Below are 22659 nucleotides of genomic sequence, written 5' to 3'. Positions count from 1 at the left end.
TATGTCCATGGGATTCTCCAGGCAAGAATACTGGAGTGGGTTACCATTCCCTTCTTCAGGGGATTTTCCTGACCCAGGGATCGAACCCAGGTCTCCTGCTTTGCAGGCAGATTCTTTACTGTCTAAGCCACCAGGGAAGCCATTTTAAAATATTAAGTTCAAGTTTGCTATTTTTGAACCTTTCCATATGTATATGATAGTAGGGAATACAAAATTGCATTGAACTGCTTAATTGTATAGAAAGTGGAAGGGGTTCATGAAAGCACCTTCATCGGACTCTAATCTTCTTTCCAGGTGTCTCCTACAATTGAAGATCCTGGAATTTTTGAGCACATAGAAGACATGCTGAAGCAGGCATCATGACTTTTTTTTTCTTCTTTTTTGAGTCACTTTTCTAATTGGAGTAAGTTTTTAGAATTACTTCCCAGAAATAAATATCGAAATAATATGCAAACTGAAATGTAAATTGTAGGGCTTAGTCTAAAAGACTGTACTTGAAAACTAATAAGACCTGTGCCTTCTGTTTGATTAGCCCAATTAGCACTGTTACCAGTTTCCTGTATCATGCTCATTATTATATAGATTTTCCAGAACTTACATTTAAGAAAAATATATCTAATGTGTGATTTTTATAAATTGTAACCCCTACCCCCACCAAAAAAATGACACTAATATCGAGCCACTTCCTTAAATTAGGACTCTGCAGCTTTGATCCAAGACCTAAAGCTCAAGTTGAAGTCAGAAAACAGTTATTATTTTCTTATAGAAGTTCTGAATATCTTTGAATATTCTTGAGATGCTCACAGGGTTGGTTATTTTAAATGAAATGGGTGAAATGGGAAGTTTTAGATAATCACTGAGACATGATTTTCTAGGTAGGAGAATTTGTCTCCTCACACATCCTGAGGGAACGCTGGGTACAAAGGTACAGCTCTCTTCAGTCCTGTGTCACTTAGTCAAGGGAGGTAGTCACAGGCCAGGTAGAGGTCGGTTAATCCAATCTCTTTGTCATGCAGATGAGGCCTCTTTGCTTCAGGTTCAGAGTTGACTATATACTTTGTAATGATCTCAACTTCTTTTGGAAAAAAGGAAATGATATAGAAATGGGAAAACTGTCAAGGAAAGCTCTTAAGGAAGAAATGTAAAATTTTTTACATTTTGCATATGCTAAAGACCAGGAGGAGTTTTAAGAGAAACCAAAATTCCAGATTTTATGTGAAATCTCTAATTTTAAAATAACTCACTGAAAAAAAGTTGTCACATCCAAAGCACATCTTTCTATTTAAACTTTTGTAAAATTATTGAGCATTAACAAATAACTAGAAATGAGTCTTTGTGCCAGTTAACCAGAGTATATACAGATAATTAAACATTTGGTTTACTTAGGGTTCTACATGGTATCAGTTATTAAAGAATACATTCAAACTAAAAAAAAAAAAAAAATGCCATACCTATTGAGTCTTTGATGGTTCTCAAAGTATTCCTCAATCTTTCAGTCCATCAGTAACGTTATTTTAAGAGCAATTGTCCTAACATAAAAGTCTGATAACACACGAAGAATATATATGAGATAATAGATGAGCTTTTTTACTTATTTGTTCCATAAAAATTGCTTATAAATTGTATGAAGACATTCTGAAAATGTTAGGATTCTTTGGATCATAGACTATAAAACAAATGGCTTCTCAGAGTAAATTGTTATTTGCTAAAATTGACTTTTTGATTGTGACACCTGAAAAAATATATTCATCTAATTGTTCCCTTTATTTTAGAAGCCTGAGTTACACTGATTAGATGGATATTCAATTTATAATTTGAAGCTGTTAGGTTCCTTAAACTGTCTCTTCTCTTTGGTACATTTTATCTCTTATCACAACTGTAATCTTAACAAATAATACACTTTTTAATGTCTTCGCATTAAGATGTATTGCCATGTTTTTCATATAAAATTCAGTTGGTTTGAAACGGCACATTCGTTAGCAGTTCATTTGTGAGGTGTAAGCTCAGGCAGATCCAACAATTGCGTACAGACTGTCTTTGATCCTCTTGCACATTTTTCCTGGAGAAGACACTTCAGCAAGCAGGTTTGAGCTATTTTCCCGTTGAGTGGGATTGGGAAACAGGGCACAAGACCGGGCAAGTAATGTTGTCTTGTATCTGGTTGAGGAAATTGATCTCCTTTGCAGGGTCAGAGAAAGTACTGTTATTCTCACAAGACTGAATGTGGGGCCAGAAAGATACAGTCAAGCCATCAGATTGCTTAAATTTTGAAGGAAAAAAAAGGAATTTTCTATCTTAATACTGACTATAAGGTACCTTCACTCAATAGTATTTAAAATATTTTGAATTAAACGTGTCTTTAAAAATAACACTAATAATGTTACTAAAAAATGTAATTTGCTGAAATAAATTCTGTATGATCTTCTTTTGTCATTTCATAGAATTTTTTTACTGTAAGGTATTAGAAAAATTAAAATGTAAATATTTTAAAATCTATAGACAAGTGTTTGCCAATTAATGAAGCTAGTTTGCTTTTTAAAATGTACTAAGTATATATAAATGAGAACTGTTTTACATTTAAGAAGCAGTTTTATTTATAGGAAATTATACATGTAAAAGTTCTGATTATTAAAAATATAAAAATTCATGATGATGGTTAAAAGCAAGAAAACCAAGGTTCTAAGCTTAATCAATTAATTGGGTTTTAGAATCTGACACAAATGATCTTATACACTGAAGAATATTTTATGGGTTTTGAGGTAAGTAACTGGCTCTCTTATATCTCTGTATGTTAAAGTCTATTCTAAATGATTAATACGTCTTGCTAGGTGATCTCTAAAGGGGAAAAACTATTACACAATTAAGTCGTGTGTAACAGTAGATACAAATCTACTTTGTTATTATGATACCATAATTCCTATGTTATACTTCATTTCTGTAAGTCAAGATCCCCATATTCAGATGAACCTAAAAAGCTCTTTCCCGTTGTTTCCAATCAAGCAGCATTTTTAGAAAATTTTCACTTTCATAAGCAAGTTTAGTGCACCCTCTTGTGGCAGCCTCACTTTTGTAGATAAACATTAGATTGAGAATCACTAAAAAGAATGATTTTCATTATAGTTGGAGTAAAATCTTTATATGTGACTAGAAAATAAAGCTTAAACAGAGAACTGGAAGTATTTTTTTTTTATTGACAATGGAGAGGTTTTCTGTTACCATTACCTTTTGACTGAGTCTGTGAAACAAAAATTGACATCCAAACAAATGCAATGAACGTGCAAACATAGCAAATTAAATACAAAAAAAAAGAATTACTAATGACAGGTCTTGCTCTTAATCAGATCAAGCAGCAGAAAATCCGCAGTTAGATAAATGATCTTATTAAATAGATTTTACTTTGAAATCTCCCATATAAACAAAGAATAAACAACAGTTAACACCACCAAATAAAGCCACAGGGAGGAGATTACTCTTCGATACTTTTATACACTATATATGTTCATCATTCCGTCTTTCAGTTATTTCCTCTGATAAGACTGACTTCAGGGAAGTCCCAACAAGGCCTTCTGGGCTAAAAGCTTATAACATTAGACATGAGTCTGGCTAATGCCCTGTCCCATTGACAGAAAGGAAGGGTTTCTGGGGGTTTCTGTGTTTTTCCAGTGGAGATGACCTCAGACTCTGCAGTGGTTGAGTCACTGATCAGTGCTGCTGCTGGCTGGCCGTGCAGGGTATTTGGATGAACGTGGGGTTCTTAGTAAAGAGGTTTTTTGTTCCTTGGTCCACAGGTAACAAGAGAAGATAATGTTTTTTCTTTATAAATGTTTTCTTTTTTTTTAAATAATTGCTTTGACTCTTGTAAACAGTTTGGCTTTGTTTTGTATTGAAAAGGAGATCGAGCCATCACAGTGCTATTTCTAAAGATATAGGACATCCCTGATTGCCTTTAAAGGTCTATTTTTGGCTCCAGTTCCAGGTTAAATCATTCTTTTTTACATGATCAGAGGCAGGTTTTCAGCTTTAAGGATTGACAGACTTGAAGGAGAACCATGTGGAAGCATGAAGCATGCTTCCAGGAAACATACCGATTTGACTGTTACAATTCAAAAACTGTAAAAATGGTGGAATGGTAAAATACAAACAGTACTTGGAATTGTCAAATGTTTGCACTCGGGACTCCATGAACCATATATTTTATTTTTTAAAAAATCATATTTATATCCATTTACATAAGACTTACACATTTAAAAAGAAATACATACACAGTAATACATAAAGGCCTAGTATATTACAATAAAACATGAAAAAACAAGTGGCTCCATTTCATAAAAGCATCTGTTGTACAGAATTTATGATGTGGATGATGCTTATTATTCAAATGACTTAAGCATTTTCTTACAATTGTAGTAAACTAATCAAACTTAATATCTGACTCCCCCCAAAATCACATTTTCAGTTAGTGAAGCATTACTTGTGGTTATTTCCTTAGAATCCAGTCTTCACAAAGGTTTTCACTGCTTGTCTTCTTAGATGGTAGTGCACTTTAGGTAGAGTAGACTGAAAAGACGACATCTAAAATGTGTAATGGACAACGTTAGTTTACTGAAAGATCCCAGACTGGAAACTCTCCCTCTGCTATTTTTGGTGCAGTTCCATGCATCTTGCCCACTTTTGTCCTACGAGATAATGAGTAGGGGATTATCTTGGGGCTAACTAATAGCTGTATGTAATTAATATTTGCTCCTCTCTAATTTTGTGCAGGCAAGCTTCAAAAATAAGATTTGCTCAACTTCATGGAAAGTATGGCCGTAATACAAACAAAGGTATTCAGAGAAAATGTCAGCAATCCTTTTTGAAAAATGTACGGCTTGCTCATTAATACACTGAGCTGACCTATTCCATGGACTAGATCTGTATTCTAATTTCTATGTGCTCTTCAAAAGATACCGTTGTTTATCTGGGTCAGTTATGTGTCATCACAGATTCTTTCCAGTCATAATAAGGAAAAGATCACAATTACTATCCCAACACAAGAAAAATATTAACATTGGATTGGCCAAAAAGTTCATTCAGGTTTTTCCATCCATAAGGTTTTATGGGGGCTTCTTGGGTGACGCTAGTGATAAGGAACACTCCTGCCAGTGCAGGAGACAGAGGAAATGTGGGCTTGATCCCTGGGTCACTAAAGTTCCCCTGGAGGAGGGGAAAATGACAGCCTGCTCCAGTATCCTTGCCTGGAAAATTCCATGGACAGACGAGCCTGGAAGGTTACAGTCTATGGGACCACAAAGAGTTGGACATGACTGAGTGCGTGCAGATGTACATATATACACATAAGATCGTATGGAAAAAGCAGAATGAACTTTCTGGCCAGCCCAATATGTTCTGAATTACGTTAATGACAAACGTGCTAATAGTTCCTCAAAATAGAAATTGGTTGTCCCAGGTTAATTTACTGGAAATAAATACATTTATCCCATTTAATGGTAAAAGCTAGGAAATATGAACTAGAATGCCATGCACAAAATACAGACTGCAAATAGTTAAAGAGTAGTTCTACCCATCAGTTAAGAGCTAAGAAGCAAGCAGTACTCAATATGTTAAATAGTCATTTGTGAATTAGTGATGTATTCCGCTCCTGGTAAATTGTTATATTATGTGTAGAAACTATTAAAAATGGTATTTTGGAAAACCTCTCATTTAGCCAAATTATTAATTGGATACTGTTATTAAATTTTTAATGTTAGGGTTTTACATTCTGAAATTAAATCTCTTATCTGAAAGCTTTGTTTTATCATCAGCAGCTTCAAAATAGTGACCCAAATAAGGCAGCATACCAGCTCCTATATTAGGCCCCAAAGACCATCAGTAAACCGCGTGGAGCTTTTAGTTCAAGGCAATGAATAAACAGCACAAGATGAGCTGTTCCTCTCCCCATCCCTGTGCACGCATTTGTTTCTAAATATTGCCCTAAAAAACATTTTTCCAAAATATCGATCCATTGTCCATGGTAGACTGTTTTAGTAAAGTTGTAGATTAAAAAAATGTCCTTGACATTTATATTCTAGGAAAACTTAGTTTTGCTAAAGACTGTTCTTTAATAAAACTTTGGAAGTAGGTTCCATCAACTAGTATTTCTCCAAGTACAAATACCTTATATCTTAATGATTATACAGCCTGGTTTTCTATTCTGTCCACCATTGTTATAAAGTTATTTCACTTTGTTCCTATGCTGTACATCTGAGATACTTAAAATTCCTATGTATTTCAACAGATATGAATCATATTGATGAAAAACAACATACCAGACGTTCACTTTGTCTCAGTTATATTTTTGTTTTTTTAATATGAAATCACCTCCAAGTCATTTGCCTGTCTCTGCTACTATTTTGACTCTGGACACCTACAAGAATAGCTGTTTGCCTACTTCCGCGTCCCCTATATAAAGTACCCACTTAATAGTGTCTTATTCTATAAATGCCAGACTCTCATCATCAAATGCTATGTGCGTCAATATAAAATGCTCCTCAAAAGTAGAAGCCAGGGTGTAGCAATGCATTGATGTGAAATAAGATAGTGACAGGCCTCCAACAGACAGGCCTTAAACCATAGCAGACAGACCGTGATAGAGAATCCTAGATGAAGAGTTACATTATGAAGAGGCCTTTTACTCTCTAGAAATTCAAAGGGGTTATTATTTTCACTTCTGTACTGCTAGGCCATGCCAGCATATCGTGTATATATTTACTAGTCTATGTAGGTTCCGTTTTTCTTTTTCGGTGGTTTGTTTTTTGTCAGCCAACGAAAACTACTCACAGCAAGTCAGTGCTGCCTCCTTTGAGTGGCTTGTCAACATGAGTATGTGCGAACAGTGGAGTTGTCTAACCTCTGCAGTCTTGATGAAGCAACTGCAAACGGAGAAAAGGGCTTTAGAGGGACTCAGGTGATGGAGTACAAAATTTCCGATGAGAAAGGTTTACTTTCCCCGCATAAAGGGATCTGGACATATTAATAGATCTTCTTTCTCTCAGACAGAAGCCACTCATATTCCTTTCCTTGAGACCAAGCTACTAATGAAAATGTATTCCAGTGTGAGTCAACTGAGCTTTCAAGTTGTACTCCTCCTAAGATGAAGTCTGTTAATAGCAACAGTTCCCTTGGGTGCTCCTGTTTTTGAAGCAAAGATTGCTCTTGGAGAATTCAGTACGATGGATTTTCTTCCCCTCTGACAGTGAAAAGCTTCTACACTCATTTTGATCATCTTAACTTCCTCATGAATTTTGATACTGTATCCATAATAGGAACACGTTAGAAGAAAAGTAGACCAAACTCACAGCTTACACTAGAACTAATGTTAAGGGCCATGATAGCTCCCACCTTAAAAAGAAATAGTGATTTATAGGTGGTTTTCTCAGTAAAAGAGAGTGGGACTTTTTTGTTCAGTGCCTACCCAACAGACAAAACTTGGTGACTCCAATTTCAGGGCTGTCTCTCTCCTCCAGAATGGCTGTTTTCCTTTGTGAAATATATAACACAAGTCTAATGTCCACAGAAGGAAATACTAATTGGGAAATTACTGTCGGTTTTGTGTTTGTTTAATTCTCTTCTCATGGTTGTGCTTGTTTATTTAAGGCCTTCTGCCTTGGTCAGAGATGAAAATATCTGATGAGTCCAAGTTTTTAAGATGAAATATAAAACTTTGCAATATTCAAGCATGTAGGGCAACAGTGGAGTTAATTTCCATTTATTAAGGACAGTTAGTCCAAATCGAAACTCTAAACAAATTATTTACTTGGTGAATAGAAGAGTAAAGAAACACAAATCATGCAGATGTTTTTCTTCCTAGATGTGGACATTAGCCAAAATTGTCCTTTTCACAATTTAATTTTAAATTATTTTTTAAATGTGAATCAAGTGCTGTGAGTTCATGCATTAGCAGTTTACAAAAGAATAGTCTGATGAAAGCAAAGCAAACTTCAAGCAAAGCAAACTAACTTAAGGAGTCAATTTCAGGAAGCTGTGCAAGATCAGAGAATGATAGCATTTGCTAAACAAGCGTTTTACTTTATAAGCACAAATGCAAAACTACTGTACCATCCGTTGTCATTTTCCTCGACTGCCCAGACGTTGTAGTTAACCTGAATCCAGCTGGCAGTGTTTCTGAGGACCCGGGCATCATGCTGATTCCATGTACTTCACGGGGAGGAAACTGCCTTCTCCAGGTTGACCCACGCCTGAAATTCTTGTCCTCACTCTGCCAGTACAGAGTTACAATTTGATGTAATGAAAACAAGTAAACTAGTCCAGGTGCTTAAAACTGTGTTCTTAGAAACATGTAACAGAAAGTTAATGAGAACGATAAGCAACAACATCACAGGAAAAGGTTTCCATGAGAGGATATTAAAGGATACGCTCTCTAATCTCAACTGAGGATATGCTCTCAGTGGCATCTACAGAAGCCCATGAGATTATTTCAGTGGGATATGAATAATCAGCTTCTCTCAGAAACAAGTCTGTTCTGGCTCTAGCTAAGTTGTTTAGATATTTTTGTTCACATTCAAAGAACAAAACCGAAATCAAGCACAGCAACAAACAAAACACTAAAACAAGAGACTAGATTGTTTCAGTGATAAAGTCATGTGCTGCTCTTAATAATAAGAAAAAGAGGCAGCATATTTTAAAGGCAGATAGTCATGTTCCATTTAGGCTTTTCAGCTTGTCCATTATTTTCAAGAAGCAGCACTGTACCTCGGCCTAGACCCCTGCTTCAGGTCAGTCTGTGTTTTAGAATCTAACACTATGACAGATCTTTAACAATTTTTATTAAAATTCCTTTTCTACCTTTTAAGTAAGGATAATTGTATTTAAAAGTGTGTATGGGTTTATGTAGACTATCTTTCTGTTTCAACAATTAATAAAGATTAAAAGCAGATACAAATTATTTTGTACAAAATATATGAACAGCCAGGTCCTACTATATAGCACAGGAAACTATGTACAATAATAATATAGCCTATAATAAACCATAATGGAAAATAATATGAAAAGAACAGAAATAGAACTGAATCACTTTATTGTACACCAGAAACCACAACATTGTAGATTAGCTATACTTAAATAAACTTTTTAAAAAGGAATAAGGATTGAAAAGATTATCCAACAAATTATAAAATTAAGGTCAGTTAAATATCAACTGGTTTTTTAAAATAGTAAATATTATCCTAACTGGACAGGAGTAAGAATTTTAGGAAGCTAGCTGAGGTTCAGACCGTAGAACTTATCTACCTCTAACCTCCTCCACAAAGGACAAGCTTGAGTTTTATAAAACCAAGATCATGTTCCCTGCCCACTTGAATGTGGTATTACTGTGCCATTTTAAGAATTGCTGGGTTCACTCACAAAACTATTGTAATCAGCTTTTCTTGACAGCTTAGAAACACCTGCATTTTGCAACCACATAATTATGCATCTCTGTATTTTCCACCTCATACTCAGATTTTCCTCCTCATTTCTTCCAGAAAGATCTTTGAAAACTTCCAAAGGACTATTAAAATCCACAGTTCATCAGTGCACAGAGTGTGATAAAATCCCTTGTATTCCTTCATCTCAGGAGGCTACTTACCTGTTTACTATTTTCAAATCATTTAAACATGCATATATGATGCATAGAATTTCTCATACTCAATATAGCTTTTAATTCCTATGACTGTTAAAATGTTACACATATGTTTTTAAGGAAAACACAATAATGATATCTAAAATAAAGCTTCCCATTTATTGAAAGCAAGTTTTCTGTTTCTTTAAATATCCTAAAATTTCCTGTGAAGATAAACTGGTATTTAGAAATAAGCAAATGCCTTACTGAAAAGCTGAATTTATCAGGACTAGTGTTACCATTACTTATAATTTAAAAAATGTTGCTCAACAGTATTTTGCTTTAACAACTCATGAAAAATGGCTGATTCTGAATTATTTCTTACTGCATCTAACTGCTGATATGATAATACTTATGAATTCATAAAGTTCTTTTCCAAAGCAAATGAATAACAAATATCTAAGTAGAGGAAATTCTAGATTCCATCTATACAAGCATCTGGAAAACTTGATTAGTGGTCCTTGAAAGCCATTTTGCTTGCACTAAGGCCCCTTTTGAGTGACAGACAAGGACTTACTTCATCCAGGCGCCGTTCGGTTCCCAGAGCCAGGAGGTTATTGTACTCCCTTTCGAGAATCTGCCTTGCCTGTTGACATCCAATTACAGTTACCATCACTGAAGTCACATTTTATTTGAAAAAAATCATAGCGATTATATTTACCTCCGAAAATATCCTAATACCGTGTTTTATTTATAAGGGTCTTATTTTTTTTGTCCTCCATATACAAGCCATTGTAAATTTTAACTATAAACACAAGGAAGGACAATTTTCTTTAGTGTGGACAGCGGACATATAGCCTCACCTAAATATCTGAGGTAAAGGGGTTTGACCTCACTTATTACTTTTTCTAATTGAGTCCTTGATGTAAACTTTGAAATATGTAAAAATGAATTGGGAAGTAAAGTTAGACTGCCGTACTTTTATCAAATCTATGCAGACAGTTCTCAAATCTGACCAAGGATCATCATTTGGGGAAACTAGATAATGAGGATTTCTGTGTCCTCTCTCTTGATATCTGATTTCTTAGGCCTGTGATGTAGATTGCAGATTTTCTTTTAAATTTTTAAGGAGCTCCCGTGATTCAAATAATTACCCAGGCTTGGGAATCAATGGCAAAAAGCAAAGCCGCTTGTCTGTCTAATTCAGACATGAATAGAAATGACTGGCCCACAGAGAGGCAGAGACTAAAGGCCATCTGTCAGGGACATTGCTTGGGGGAATCTGGCATTCAGGAGGGAGGGTGGACCACGTAACTTCTAAATCCTGTGCTGCTTCATTTTATGATTTTGTTTTGGCTAGAAATCCAGTAGCTTAAAATTAAAGCCCCAGCGACATATTTCAAAGTTGAGCTAACAACGCCTATTAAGAATCATGAATACACAGCCAACTTTTTTTTTTTTTTCCCCCTAAAAGTTTACTTTGTCCTTATATACAGCTTCCATGATGGCTCAGCTGGTCAAGAATCCGCCTGCAATGCGGGAGACTTGGGTTTGATCCCTGGGTTGGGAAGATTCCCTGGAGAAGGGAACGGCTACCCACTCCAGTAATGTGGCCTGGAGAGTTCCATGGACTGTATAGTCCATGGGGTCACAAAGAGCTGGACATGGCGGAGTGACATTCACTCTCACTTATATAAGCTAGGACACAGCACAACTACAGCACAGAGGGGCTTGCCTGGGTGTTCTGTGTTGGAATCTGTAGTAATAAAGCTAGGCTGCTGTAGTCAAAGTTCTCATCCAGGGCTATCAGTGAGCCGTGCACACCACTTTCAAGAATATTATTTGCATATTCTCGAAGTCCAATTGCTTGTATCCAGCGAATAACACGATCATTGCTCCACACCAACACATCTAGGAAAAGAGGTGCAATATTTTAGGCTTCGGTATTTTGCATAATAAATAAAAAACTGCTAACTAAAATAAGCCAAGGGTGTCTGGCCAGATCATCATTTATGCTGACTTCTTTATCTACTTCCTAAGGCACCTGGCACCCTTGTGTTACATGTATTTACTGTTCGAATAACTATACTTTTAGCCTAGAAAAATTTTGTCATTTTTAAGAGTGCTTATTATCGCTGAAATGAGAGCATTTCCATCACATGGAACATAATGTCTCAAAGCATTTCTTGTTTTCATTCTCTAGGGGTCTGTATGAAGTTCAGTGCCTTTACCACCAGATGGAGACATTCTTGATCATCTGAGTTAAATCCGCCCATTCCAGTCCATTTGAGTTCACTGATTCCTAAAATGTCGATGTTCACTCTTGCCATCTCCTGTTTGACCACTTCCAATTTACCTTGATTCATGGACATAACATTGCAGGTTCCTAGGCAATATAGCTCTTCACAGCATCAGACTTTACTTCCATCAGCAGTTACATCCATAACTGGGTGTTGTTTTTGCTTGGGCTCTGTCTCTTCATTCTTTCTGGAGTTATTTCTCCACTGATCTCCAGTAGCATACTGGGCACCTACCGACCTGGAGAGTTCATTTTTCAGTGTCCTATCTTTTTGTCTTTTCATGCTGTTCATGGGGTTCTCAAGGCAAGAATACTGAAGTGGTTTGCCATTCCCTTCTCCAGTGGACCACGTTTTGTCAGAACTCTCCACCATGACCCATCTGTCTTGGGTGGCCCTACACGGCATGGCTCATAGTTTCATTGAGTTAGACAAGGCCGTGGTCCATGTGATCAGATTGGTTAGTTTTCCGTGATTGTGGTTTTCAGTATCTCTGCTCTCTGATGGAGAAGAATAAGAGGCTTATGGAAGCTTCCTGATGGGAGAGAGTGACTGAGGGGGAAACTGGCTCTTGTTCTGATGGGCATGGCCATGCTCAGTAAATCTTTAATCCAATTTTCTGTTTATGGGTGGGGCTGTGTTTCCTCTCTGTTGTTTGACCTGAGGCCAAACTATGGTGGAGGTAGTGAAGATAATGGCCACCTCCTTCCAAAGGTCCCATACATGTACTGCTTCACTCATTATTAAGAAGAGGTGGCAAGAATACACAGAACTATACAAAAAAGATCTTCATGACCCAGATAACCGTAACGGTGTGATCACTCACTTAGAGCCAGACATCCTGGATTGCAAAGTCAAGTGGGCCTTAGGAAACATCACTATGAACATAGCTAGTGGAGGTGATAGAATTCCAGTTGAGCTATTTCAAATCCTAAAAGATGAGTCTGTGAAAGTGCTGCACTCAATATGCCACCAAATTTGGAAAACTGAACATTGACCACAAGACTGGAAAAGGTCAATTTTCATTCCAATCCCAAAGAAAGGTAATGCCAAAGAATCCAAACTACTGCACAATTGCACTCATCTCATACCCTAGCAAAGTAATGCTCAAAATTCTCCAAGTCAGACTTCAACAGCACGTGAACTGTGAACTTCCAGATGTTCAAGCTGGATTTAGAGAAGGCAGAGGAACCAGAAATCAAATTGCCAACATCCACTGGATCATCGAAAAAGCAAGAGAACTTCAGAAAAACATCTACTTCTGCTTTATTAACTATGCCAAAGACTTTGACTGTGTGGATCACAACAAACTGTGGACACTTCTTCAAGAGATTCTTCTTGAGAAATCTGTATGCAGGTCAGGAAGCAACAGTTAGAACTGGACATGGAACAACAGACTGGTTCTAAATGGGGAAAGAAGTACATCAAGGCTGCATATTGTCACTCTACTTATTTAACTTTTATGCAGTACATCATGAGAAACGCCAGGCTGGATGAAGCACAAGCTGGGATCAAGATTGCCAGGAGAAATGTCAATAACCTCAGATATGCAGATGACACCACCCTTATGGCAGAAAGTGAAGAAGAACTAAAGAGCCTCTTGATGAAAGTGAAAGAGGAGAGTGAAAAAGTTGGCTTAAAACTCAACATTCAGAAAACAGATCATGGCATCTGGTCCCATCACTTCATGGCAAATAGATGGGGAAACAATGGAAACAGTGACAGACTTTATTTTGGGGGGCTCCAAAATCACTGCGGAGAAGGCAATGGCACCCCACTCCAGTACTCTTGCCTGGAAAATCCCATGGACGGAGGAGCCTGGTAGGCTGCAGTTCATGGGGTCGCTAAGAGTCGCATACAACTAAGCGACTTCACTTTCCCTTTTCACTTTCATGCACTGGAGAAGGAAATGGCAACCCACTCCAGTGTTCTTGCCTGGAGAATCCCAGGGATGGGGAAGCCTGATGGGCTGCCGTCTATGGGGTTGCACAGAGTTGGACATGACTGAAGCGACTTAGCAGCTTAGCAAAATCACTGCAGATGGTGACTGCAGCCATGAACTTAAAAGACACTTGCTCCTTGGAAGAAAAACTGTGACCAACCTAGACAGCATATTCAAAAGTAGAGACAGCAAAAGAGACACTGATGTATAGAACAGTCTTATGGACTCTGTGAGAGAGGGAGAGGGTGGGAAGATTTGGGAGAATGGCATTGAAACATGTAAAATATCATGTATGAAATGAGTTGCCAGTCCAGGTTCGATGCACGATACTGCATGCTTGGGGCTGGTGCACTGGGACGACCCAGAGGGACGGAATGGGGAGGGAGGAGGGAGGAGGGTTCAGGATGGGGAACACATGTATACCTGTGGCGGATTCATTTTGATATTTGGCAAATCTAATACAGTTATGTAAAGTTTAAAAATAAAATAAAATTAAAAAAAAAAAAAAAAAGTAGAGACATTACTTTGCCAACAAAGGTCAACAAAGTCAAAGCTATGATTTTTCAAATAGTCATGTATGGATGTGAGAGTTGGACTATAAAGAAAGCTGAGCACCAAAAATTGATGCTTTTGAATTGTGGTGTTCGAGAAGACTCTTGAGATTCCCTCAGACTGCAAGGAGATCCAGTCTATCCAAGAGGAAATCAGTCCTGAATATTCATTGGAAGGACTGATGCTAAAGCTGAAACTCCAATACTTTGGCCACCTGATGTGAAAACTGACTCACTAGAAAAGACCTTGATGCTGGGAAAGATTGAAGGCAGGAGGAGAAGGGGATGACAGAGGATGAGATGGTTGGATGGCATCACTGACTTGATAGACAAGAGTTTGAGTGAACTCCGGGAGTTGGTGATGGACAGGGAAGCCTGGTGTGCTGCAGTCCAGCGGTTCACAAAGAATCGGACACGACTGAATGACTGAATTTACTGAACTGGGGACATTTCTTGTGTCGATATACAGCTCTTCTGTCAAGAGAGCAAGATGAGAGTTTAGTATGGTTCTTCATCAGAGTGGTTTTCAAGCTACTACCTAATTATTACTTATGTACTAGAAGAAACTCTTTTTTCATCTGAAGCAATGTCAGAATAAGATAGAACAGACATTGAATAGTTTAATACTTCCCCTACTATTTTGTTAACCCACTATTTCTCAATTACATATTAATCCAAAAATCAATGACTCTCAAATCATAATTTTTTTTTTCCTTTCAGGTTGAAAAGCAGTATTTTACTGAGATTAAAAAATACTTTGAATTTTATTTTCTAAAACTAAAACCTTTAGAGAAAAATATTAGGTACACCTTTATTTGGACCAAAACATATCAAAGTATCAAAAGTATCAAAACATATCAAAAGTTTTATTACTTTTGCCTCATTTTCTTTCATTACGAGTGACAGAAATACATCAAAATAGAAGTAACAGAATGTTTCATTGAAAAGAAAGATATTTAAGAACTTAGGGGAAATGAGGGGAAAAAAAAGTTTTCTCAATCCTGTAGAAAGGGAAATGAAGCCCATAGTTTACTAGTACAGTAAAAATAAGTTTTCCTTACTTTTTTTTTTCTTTCCAAGTGAAATTTATACCTTATCCATAAAAAGTATAAAGAATACTTTGAGAAACATTCAACTGCTTATTTCCCAAATTATCTGCAAAAATCTTAATATTATTTTCTTCTTAATGTGTGTGTGTGGTACTTATACATTAATTTCAAAACCCTTATACTAATTTGTATAATACATTAATTAATAACCAATTTAGGATTTCTTGTATAATATTAAAACAGTAAAGTGATACCTCAGCACCAGGCCTTCATGTTCTTTCTCAGTCTCTATCCTCACTCCAACGGTAACCAGTATTCTGACTATTCTCACCAAAGATTAGATTTGTCTGATTTCTTGGCTTTTTATAAATGAAATCATGCAACATGTATTTTTCTGTCTGTGTCTTTCACTCAATAGTTCACCCATGTTATGGTTATTTTCATTGCTATTTAATATTCCATTGTATGATTATGCCACGATGGATCCACTCTACTGTGGATGGAAATGTGGATTCTACTGTGGGTTAAGAATAGTGCTTCCTTGAACACTCTTATTTATGTATTTTGGTGTATATTGTGAATATATATTTATAGCTGCTGCTGCTGCTGCTAAGTTGCCTTAGTCATGTCCAACTCTGTGCGACCCCATAGATGGCAGCCCACCAGGCTCCCCCGTCCCTGGGATTCTCCAGGCAAGAACACTGGAGTGGGTTGCCATTTCCTTCTCCAATGCATCAAAGTGAAAAGTGAAAGTGAAGTTGCTCAATCGTGTCTGACTCTTAGTGACCCCATGGACTGCAGCCCACCAGGGTTCTCCATCCATGGGATTTTCCAGGCAAGAGTACCAGAGTGGGGTACCATTGCCTTCTCTTGAGTAGCAAATGATAGAATTGACGTCATGTTATATACATACATTTAATGTTAGCAGATATTGCTAAATAAATACCCACTCTCACAATTTAAAACACCCAGTGCGACAGGCTTACCTCTCAACACATTTCTCTTTTTCTCAAGATCATGGCCTCTCAAGGCCTGGGTGTCTTAGTTGCTTTCTGCTGCCTTCAAACAGCTGTTTATTGATTGACCTATTTTTTCTACTTGTTCTTGGTTGAAGACTGATCTGATTGAATGTATTCCATTTATAGTTAGAAGTAGAAATTCCTCAGATTAGTTTGTATTCTTTTTGTCTCTACCAATCCACGGTGATGGTAAAGTATTTGCATATGAATCTGGAAGGCATATCTACTTCACATACCTCTACTTAACTCCTATTGTGGCTTGAACAATCTTCAAGCAAACAATCTTCAAAACAAAGCCCCTAAGAGTCTCTTGGATTTGGTTTAATGAGAAACATCTGAGGAAAGACTCAAAATGCCCACTTTTCAGAATCACTTTACTATGTCTTGCTCCAGCCCAGGCAGAATGAATTTCTTCAGGAAATAGGATGTTTATTGTCTCAGAATTCTAGCTCTTTCTTTCCTCATGTCTTCAGCAAAGCAAAGGACTTCAGTAATAATCTTTACTATCTAAGGACATTTTATATTATGTATATTCACTGGGTCTCCCTGGGGCAGTCCTAAAGTATACGTGTTCCTCTGTGTTCATTAACTTTTTCCATTGAGGTGTTAGACCTCAGAAAACAGGATGTAAGTTGGTGGTATTATATTTTGGTTACATTTAATCAGTTACTATAGTTCTATCTACTGATTATACCACACTGTACTTCAAAAGTTGGGCAGGTATGTATGGTTGGCAGTAGGAGAAGGCAATGGCACCCCACTCCAGTACTCTTGCCTGGAAAATCCCATGGATGGAGGAGCCTGGTAGGCTGCAGTCCATGGGGTCGCTAAGAGTCTGACACGACTGAGTGACTTCACTTTCACTTTTCACTTTGATGCATTGGAGAAGGAAATGGCAACCCACTCCAGTATTCTTGCCTGGAGAATCCCAGGGACGGGGGAGCCTAGTGGGCTGCCATCTATGGGGTCGCACAGAGTCGGACACGACTGAAGCGACTTAGCAGCAGCAACAGTTCTGTAATTATTTTTACCAATGGCACAACAGTTCAACAAAAATGTCGAGTTCTCTTTATGCTAAACAAATTTGTAAATAGAAAGCGTTCTTTTCTAGAGCTGGGTTCATGTTTTGTTAGTCTATGACATATATAGTTACCATATTTCTATAAATATATGTCTATCAAAAATTCCATTAACATACCTGTAGCTATTTATGAAATAATATAAAATAATTTATTTACAGGCTGAAGGTAAATAAGATACTAATCCCAAATTCTCTTCTTCAACACATCATAGTTTTTTATTTTATTTTGTAAATTAGATCCCATTCTATAAATCTGTTTTGAAGCAAAACTTATGCTCTGACTTTAAAACTTTGTAAGGATACTCTTGACCTAAACAATAAATGGCTAGAGATCAGTGTTGACGGTTTCCTAGCAACAAATTAAATGCTTGTAGATCCTTGATATGCACATGGTCTCTTCATTTCAGAAAGCTGTTTATTAAGGTCAAGGTTAATTAATACTTCAGATAATAACAGAGACCCCTAGTCACAGTCAAGAGTTATTCCTGTAAATGTCATCAGATCAGTCATAGGAAATGGGCTATTTTTATGATCTCACTCACAGCTACATCACACATGGAGTTGCCTGTGTATAATCATGGTGAATCATGGCAGTTTTTCTCAGAGTTATGCTTACAATTGCCAAGTACTAATATAATATTTGATGTAGTGCCAAAAACATCTATATCTGAAGCATTCTGTGGTGAAACCAAGCATAATAAAATCTAATTGGAAAAAAGTACTTCAAAAAGAAAACCAGAAAGGCATGTCCCATGGTAAAGTCTATTTGTGTGCTAAAGCATCTTTTGTTAGGTTAAGCACAGAATTCCTTTTGGGGTCTTTCTTGGCCAATTAATCCCCAAATTTCAATTCAACTGAACAGCAGTGGTCTAAAGATAGCTTGCAATTTCCTGGGTCCCCAAAACAAAGTGAAATCAAACAACTCAATTTTGATAATGGAAAAACACTTTCTTGCTCCTAAGCAATGAGTCAAATGAAGTGTTACAAGAAATCCATTGTGTCTGTCTAGTCTCCAATGAACCATTTATCGAAAAATATTTTTAATCAATCACCTTCACAGGCATTCAGACCCATTCTACTATAACTAATGTACTGTCCAAGAACTGCCAAAAGAAAAAGTAATTTCTGACAATGCTTATCACAAATGAAAACTACAGAAGTCTAACATCTTAAAGAGTAAAAGAGTGCTAAACTTTAATATGGGGAAGATAGATAACATGTAATACATACTGTTTTCATATCTAAAGAAAGCCCTAAAGGCAGTGAAAATAACAACAAACTCACGCCTAACTTTGAACAATTAATTACAAACACTTACTGAATTCAATGAAATGCTTCTAAATATAAATTCCCAGGAAATAGCAAGCAAATAACAACTTATACGGAGTTCATTTTGAGCTTATACTCAAAATTTTTTTCAAAAACTTTGAGCCTTTTTTTCCATTAAAAATAGACATAAAAGGACACGATTCCCCCCCCAAAGTCCTATAGATAACTTATATCTTACATCAAATCATTAAATTTTCCTTCAACAACAACAATAATAAAAATAAAGTGGTCTCTAACAAGTGTAAGACCTAACATGTTGTTCTTGTTGAACAGTTCTTTCCTCTGTATACTAAGGTATGTCTCAATGTTTGAAGGTCAATTACTAAATACAGTACTTTTCTAAAACGTCTGTTACAGGGAATGTCTTTTCTTACAATTCAAATCAAGTATTTTCATACAAATATTCATTGCAGCAGCCAGTAATCTTTCTAAAATCATTTCTAGTTAAAATTATTAGTGAACTAGTCTCATAGGGGAAAAATTCCTCTGTAACTTCTATATAAAAATTCCTATATAATTTATATGTCTTACAGAAATAAAATCTCTGGGCACTGAAATAAAATCAAATGATACAAGTCAAAGATGAACAGCTATAAATAAATTATATACCATGTTTCTCTGAATCATAATGAGAAGGTTCTATTAAAAGTTTGACAAAAATAGCTATGTGGAGGCATCTGTAGGATAAACAGAATGTATAATTAATAGGTTCAGAGGAATAGACCTCAATTCAGAAAATCGAGAATATGCCCCCAATGGGATATCTATCTTATATAGTGATGATATCCTTTTCTGAGTTTTAATCAGAAAAGTTATGAAAAAGAAAGAATGATGATGCTTCTAGTTGAATATTTATGTTATTTAATGACAACTGTAATGCATACAACATTTTACGTCATAAAAATGAAAACTAAAAATCCCTCCCCCCAAAGAAAGACTTATGATTTGGTATGAAAGAAAGACATAGTACCTTTTATTTCATGTTGGCTTGCTTCTCGTCTTCTTTCTAGTTCTTTTCTGTCATAATTCAACCTTTTTAAGCACATAATTCCATATTGTAAACTTGTTCTGTTATTTTTTTAAAAAAGGAGAAAACACAGTGAGTTTACTCAGTAGATGATTAAGTATAGTCAACACTATGTCTTACTTCTTCGACAATTTGTTAATGTTATATCTGTAATTAAATTATTTAGGATTATAGGGAGATGAAACTATAGTTATTTTAAGCACTCAGTGTTTCTAAACAGTAAAGAAAGTATTTTTGAAATAAATTAAGCATAGTCTTAAAACAATCTTGGATTTTGTTGTTCATCTACATTTTTGTTTTCTGTTAAGCCATTTTAGCATTGTTTGAAGACAAATGAACATCTTACTCATTTGAAAATAACTTAAAGAGAGTCACTATTATGGAGTCAAGAAGGAATTTATAGGAAATGGTTACCCTCCTTTTCATGATGAGAAAAATAATATAAAAATATGAGTAAGTAAAGTATTAACATATAGAAGCAAATAAATAGCCACCAACTCTAAGTGATAGAGAAGTATGTGAAAGGAAAAAGTCAACAAACAATGGGACTCCCTATGGAAAAGATACTGTGGATGAACAAAAAACTTATCCTTAAAGATCAAGCAGAGAAAGATTATGGGGCACCATGACATAGGATTGCTGATGAAATGTTAAATATGTGGTGGTAGTGAGACCCACTGTCCAGAGTTGAGAATCCATGTCAGGAAATAAGGAGGAATGTGATTTCACATGGAGAATGGGGTTACATTAAGAAAAGTGTGCATTCAGAATAATGTGGGACATATCAAGGTGACAGAAAATTATTGGACAATTTTCAAAGGAGAAAAACATGAAAGGTTTTGATTTAAGAAAGAATGAATCTGACAGCAAAACAGGAGTTTGGAGAAATAGGTAATTCTAGGTAACAGGGAAATGAGTTGAGGAATCAATGCTGTCAAAATAATGGTCACGATAAAGACAAGGAAAAGCATGAAAAGAAAATCCAAAACCCAGGGATGTTTGAAGAGATGAAAGAAGACTTAGTGATACTATATATAAAGGTTATGAAAGAGTATAATAGGTAGAAAGAATCTCTAGGCCTCAGGAATGAAGAACACTGATTATTAGTGGTTTCTTAAATGTTTAGAATTATAGACAAAGACATACACTGGAGAAGGAAATGACAACCCACTCTAGAATTCTTGCCTGGGAAATCCCATGGACAGAGGAGCCTGGTAGGCTGTAGTCCATTAGGTCACAAACAGTTGGACATGACTTAGTGACTTTCACCTCACTTCACTTAGACACAACACACTGGCCAGGCTACTCTTATGTGCTGGATGCACTTCTAAGCCCTGCATTTTTCATAAAACAATGCTGAGTTCAAATAGTTCAGAATCAGAGGAAAATGAAAAAAAATCTACATTAATTGCTACTATTGGGTGAATTGTATTCCCCCAAATTGTTGTGCTGAAGCCCTAACACACCCTACTTCAGAACGTGACTGTAATTATACATCAAGTCTTAAGAGAGGTAATTAAGATAAAATAAGGACATCAGGGTAGGCTTTGATCCAGTATGACCAGTGTCCTTACAGAAGAGAAAATGTGGAACACGGAGAAAACTGGGAAGTATTCCTGCACAGGGAAGACCATGTGTGCACACACTGAGAAAGCAGCCATCTGCAAGTCAAGCTGAAGAAACCTGCAACGCTGACACTTTGTTTTATAGATTCCAGAACTTTACGAAAGTAAATTTCTGCTGTTTAAGCCACCCGTCTGTGGTATTTGGTTATGTTAGCCCAATTAAACTAATTCAGTGGATACCAGATAATACTGATGTGAAAACCATCATAGACATTAGCCAGCTTGAGATTAAACCAGTGGCTCTTTGCCTAATTTCTGCCAAACTTTTATATGTAAAATTGTGCTGTAAAGGGGATATACATATTGTTATAACAATGTCTGACAGATGGCAAACCGAGCTACAAAGAGAGTGGGTTGTCATATGCAGTCAAGTACTACCTGCTTTAAGTCAGAGCTCAGGACAAACAAGAACTCTGCCATTTGAGTAATTTTTATTTCTTTGAAATATTTTTTAACACCCAAAACATTTTTTATTGGGCTATGGCCAATTAACAATGTTGATTTTTTTTTTAAACCTGATCACTGGATTAACCCTTTCTATTATAATAGTAATAACTAAAATTGATCTACTGAAGAATACAAAACAGGCATAAGTGTGTCATCGAAAATTCTAGTATTCAAAAATCTATTGCAACTACGCAAAATTTGAGGGCCTAAACATTCAATGACAGAGAACTCACTACCTCACAATGTATGCTATAGAGCAATAGTGATACAAAGGTTTTTTCTATTGGACATAAATCACTCACTCTATAACCTACACCTATTTGAAATAGCAAAGTGTATGTTCAAGAGAGCAAATATTATTCTTCTATCACATATGTTAAAACATAAGTAAATTTATGTGAATTCTTCCCTATCCAAGCTAAATTTAATTCCTTCCTTTCCCCTAGACTTCTACCACTCTATCACAGTTTAATGTCCATAAATGAATACAGTTTCTTATCATCATCTCACCACATAGTAGGACTTTTATTGTGCCTGCCAATAAACACAGTCTCAGTGCTGGTTAATGGCTTGATGGGTGTCACAAAAGTCAACTATAAATAACATATTTTTCACTTGAACTGCTTTTAAATAATGAATTCCCAATCCAGCATTTTAATGGTTTTTAAAAATGGTATTATATTTGTTTCTACTAAAT

The 22659-nt window shown here is 36.2% G+C and overlaps 2 protein-coding genes across 7 annotated transcripts in view; one reads left to right on the top strand and one right to left on the bottom strand.

The window, feature by feature from the left end:
* ACSS3 (acyl-CoA synthetase short chain family member 3) overlaps window positions 1-8951 on the top strand; it is a 187949-nt gene extending 178998 nt beyond the window's left edge. For 2 of the 3 annotated variants that reach the window (XM_055586871.1, XM_055586868.1), the window contains exon 16: window positions 295-6597. In XM_055586871.1, the coding sequence (XP_055442846.1) occupies window positions 295-363 (69 nt within the window). In that variant the 3' untranslated portion in view covers window positions 364-6597. Of the gene's footprint in view, window positions 1-294 lie in introns of all 3 variants that reach the window. The other variant, XM_055586864.1, reaches the window with a different exon arrangement.
* Window positions 4436-22659, bottom strand: part of PPFIA2 (PTPRF interacting protein alpha 2) — a 496123-nt gene continuing 477899 nt past the window's right edge. For all 4 annotated transcript variants that reach the window (XM_055586841.1, XM_055586848.1, XM_055586854.1 and 1 more), the window contains 6 exons: window positions 19834-19931; window positions 11331-11506; window positions 10173-10241; window positions 8095-8254; window positions 6817-6908; window positions 4436-4572 (listed from right to left, as the gene is read on the bottom strand). In XM_055586841.1, coding sequence (XP_055442816.1) covers window positions 6850-6908; window positions 8095-8254; window positions 10173-10241; window positions 11331-11506; window positions 19834-19931 — 562 coding nt within the window. In that variant the 3' untranslated portion in view covers window positions 4436-4572; window positions 6817-6849. The remainder of the gene's footprint in view (window positions 4573-6816; window positions 6909-8094; window positions 8255-10172; window positions 10242-11330; window positions 11507-19833; window positions 19932-22659) is intronic.

This window comes from Bubalus kerabau, chromosome 1, assembly GCF_029407905.1.
Source record: "Bubalus kerabau isolate K-KA32 ecotype Philippines breed swamp buffalo chromosome 1, PCC_UOA_SB_1v2, whole genome shotgun sequence".
Lineage (NCBI taxonomy): Eukaryota > Metazoa > Chordata > Mammalia > Artiodactyla > Bovidae > Bubalus > Bubalus kerabau.
The sequence above is the reverse complement of the archived record's forward strand: the minus strand, read 5'-3'. Positions and strand labels throughout refer to the sequence as shown.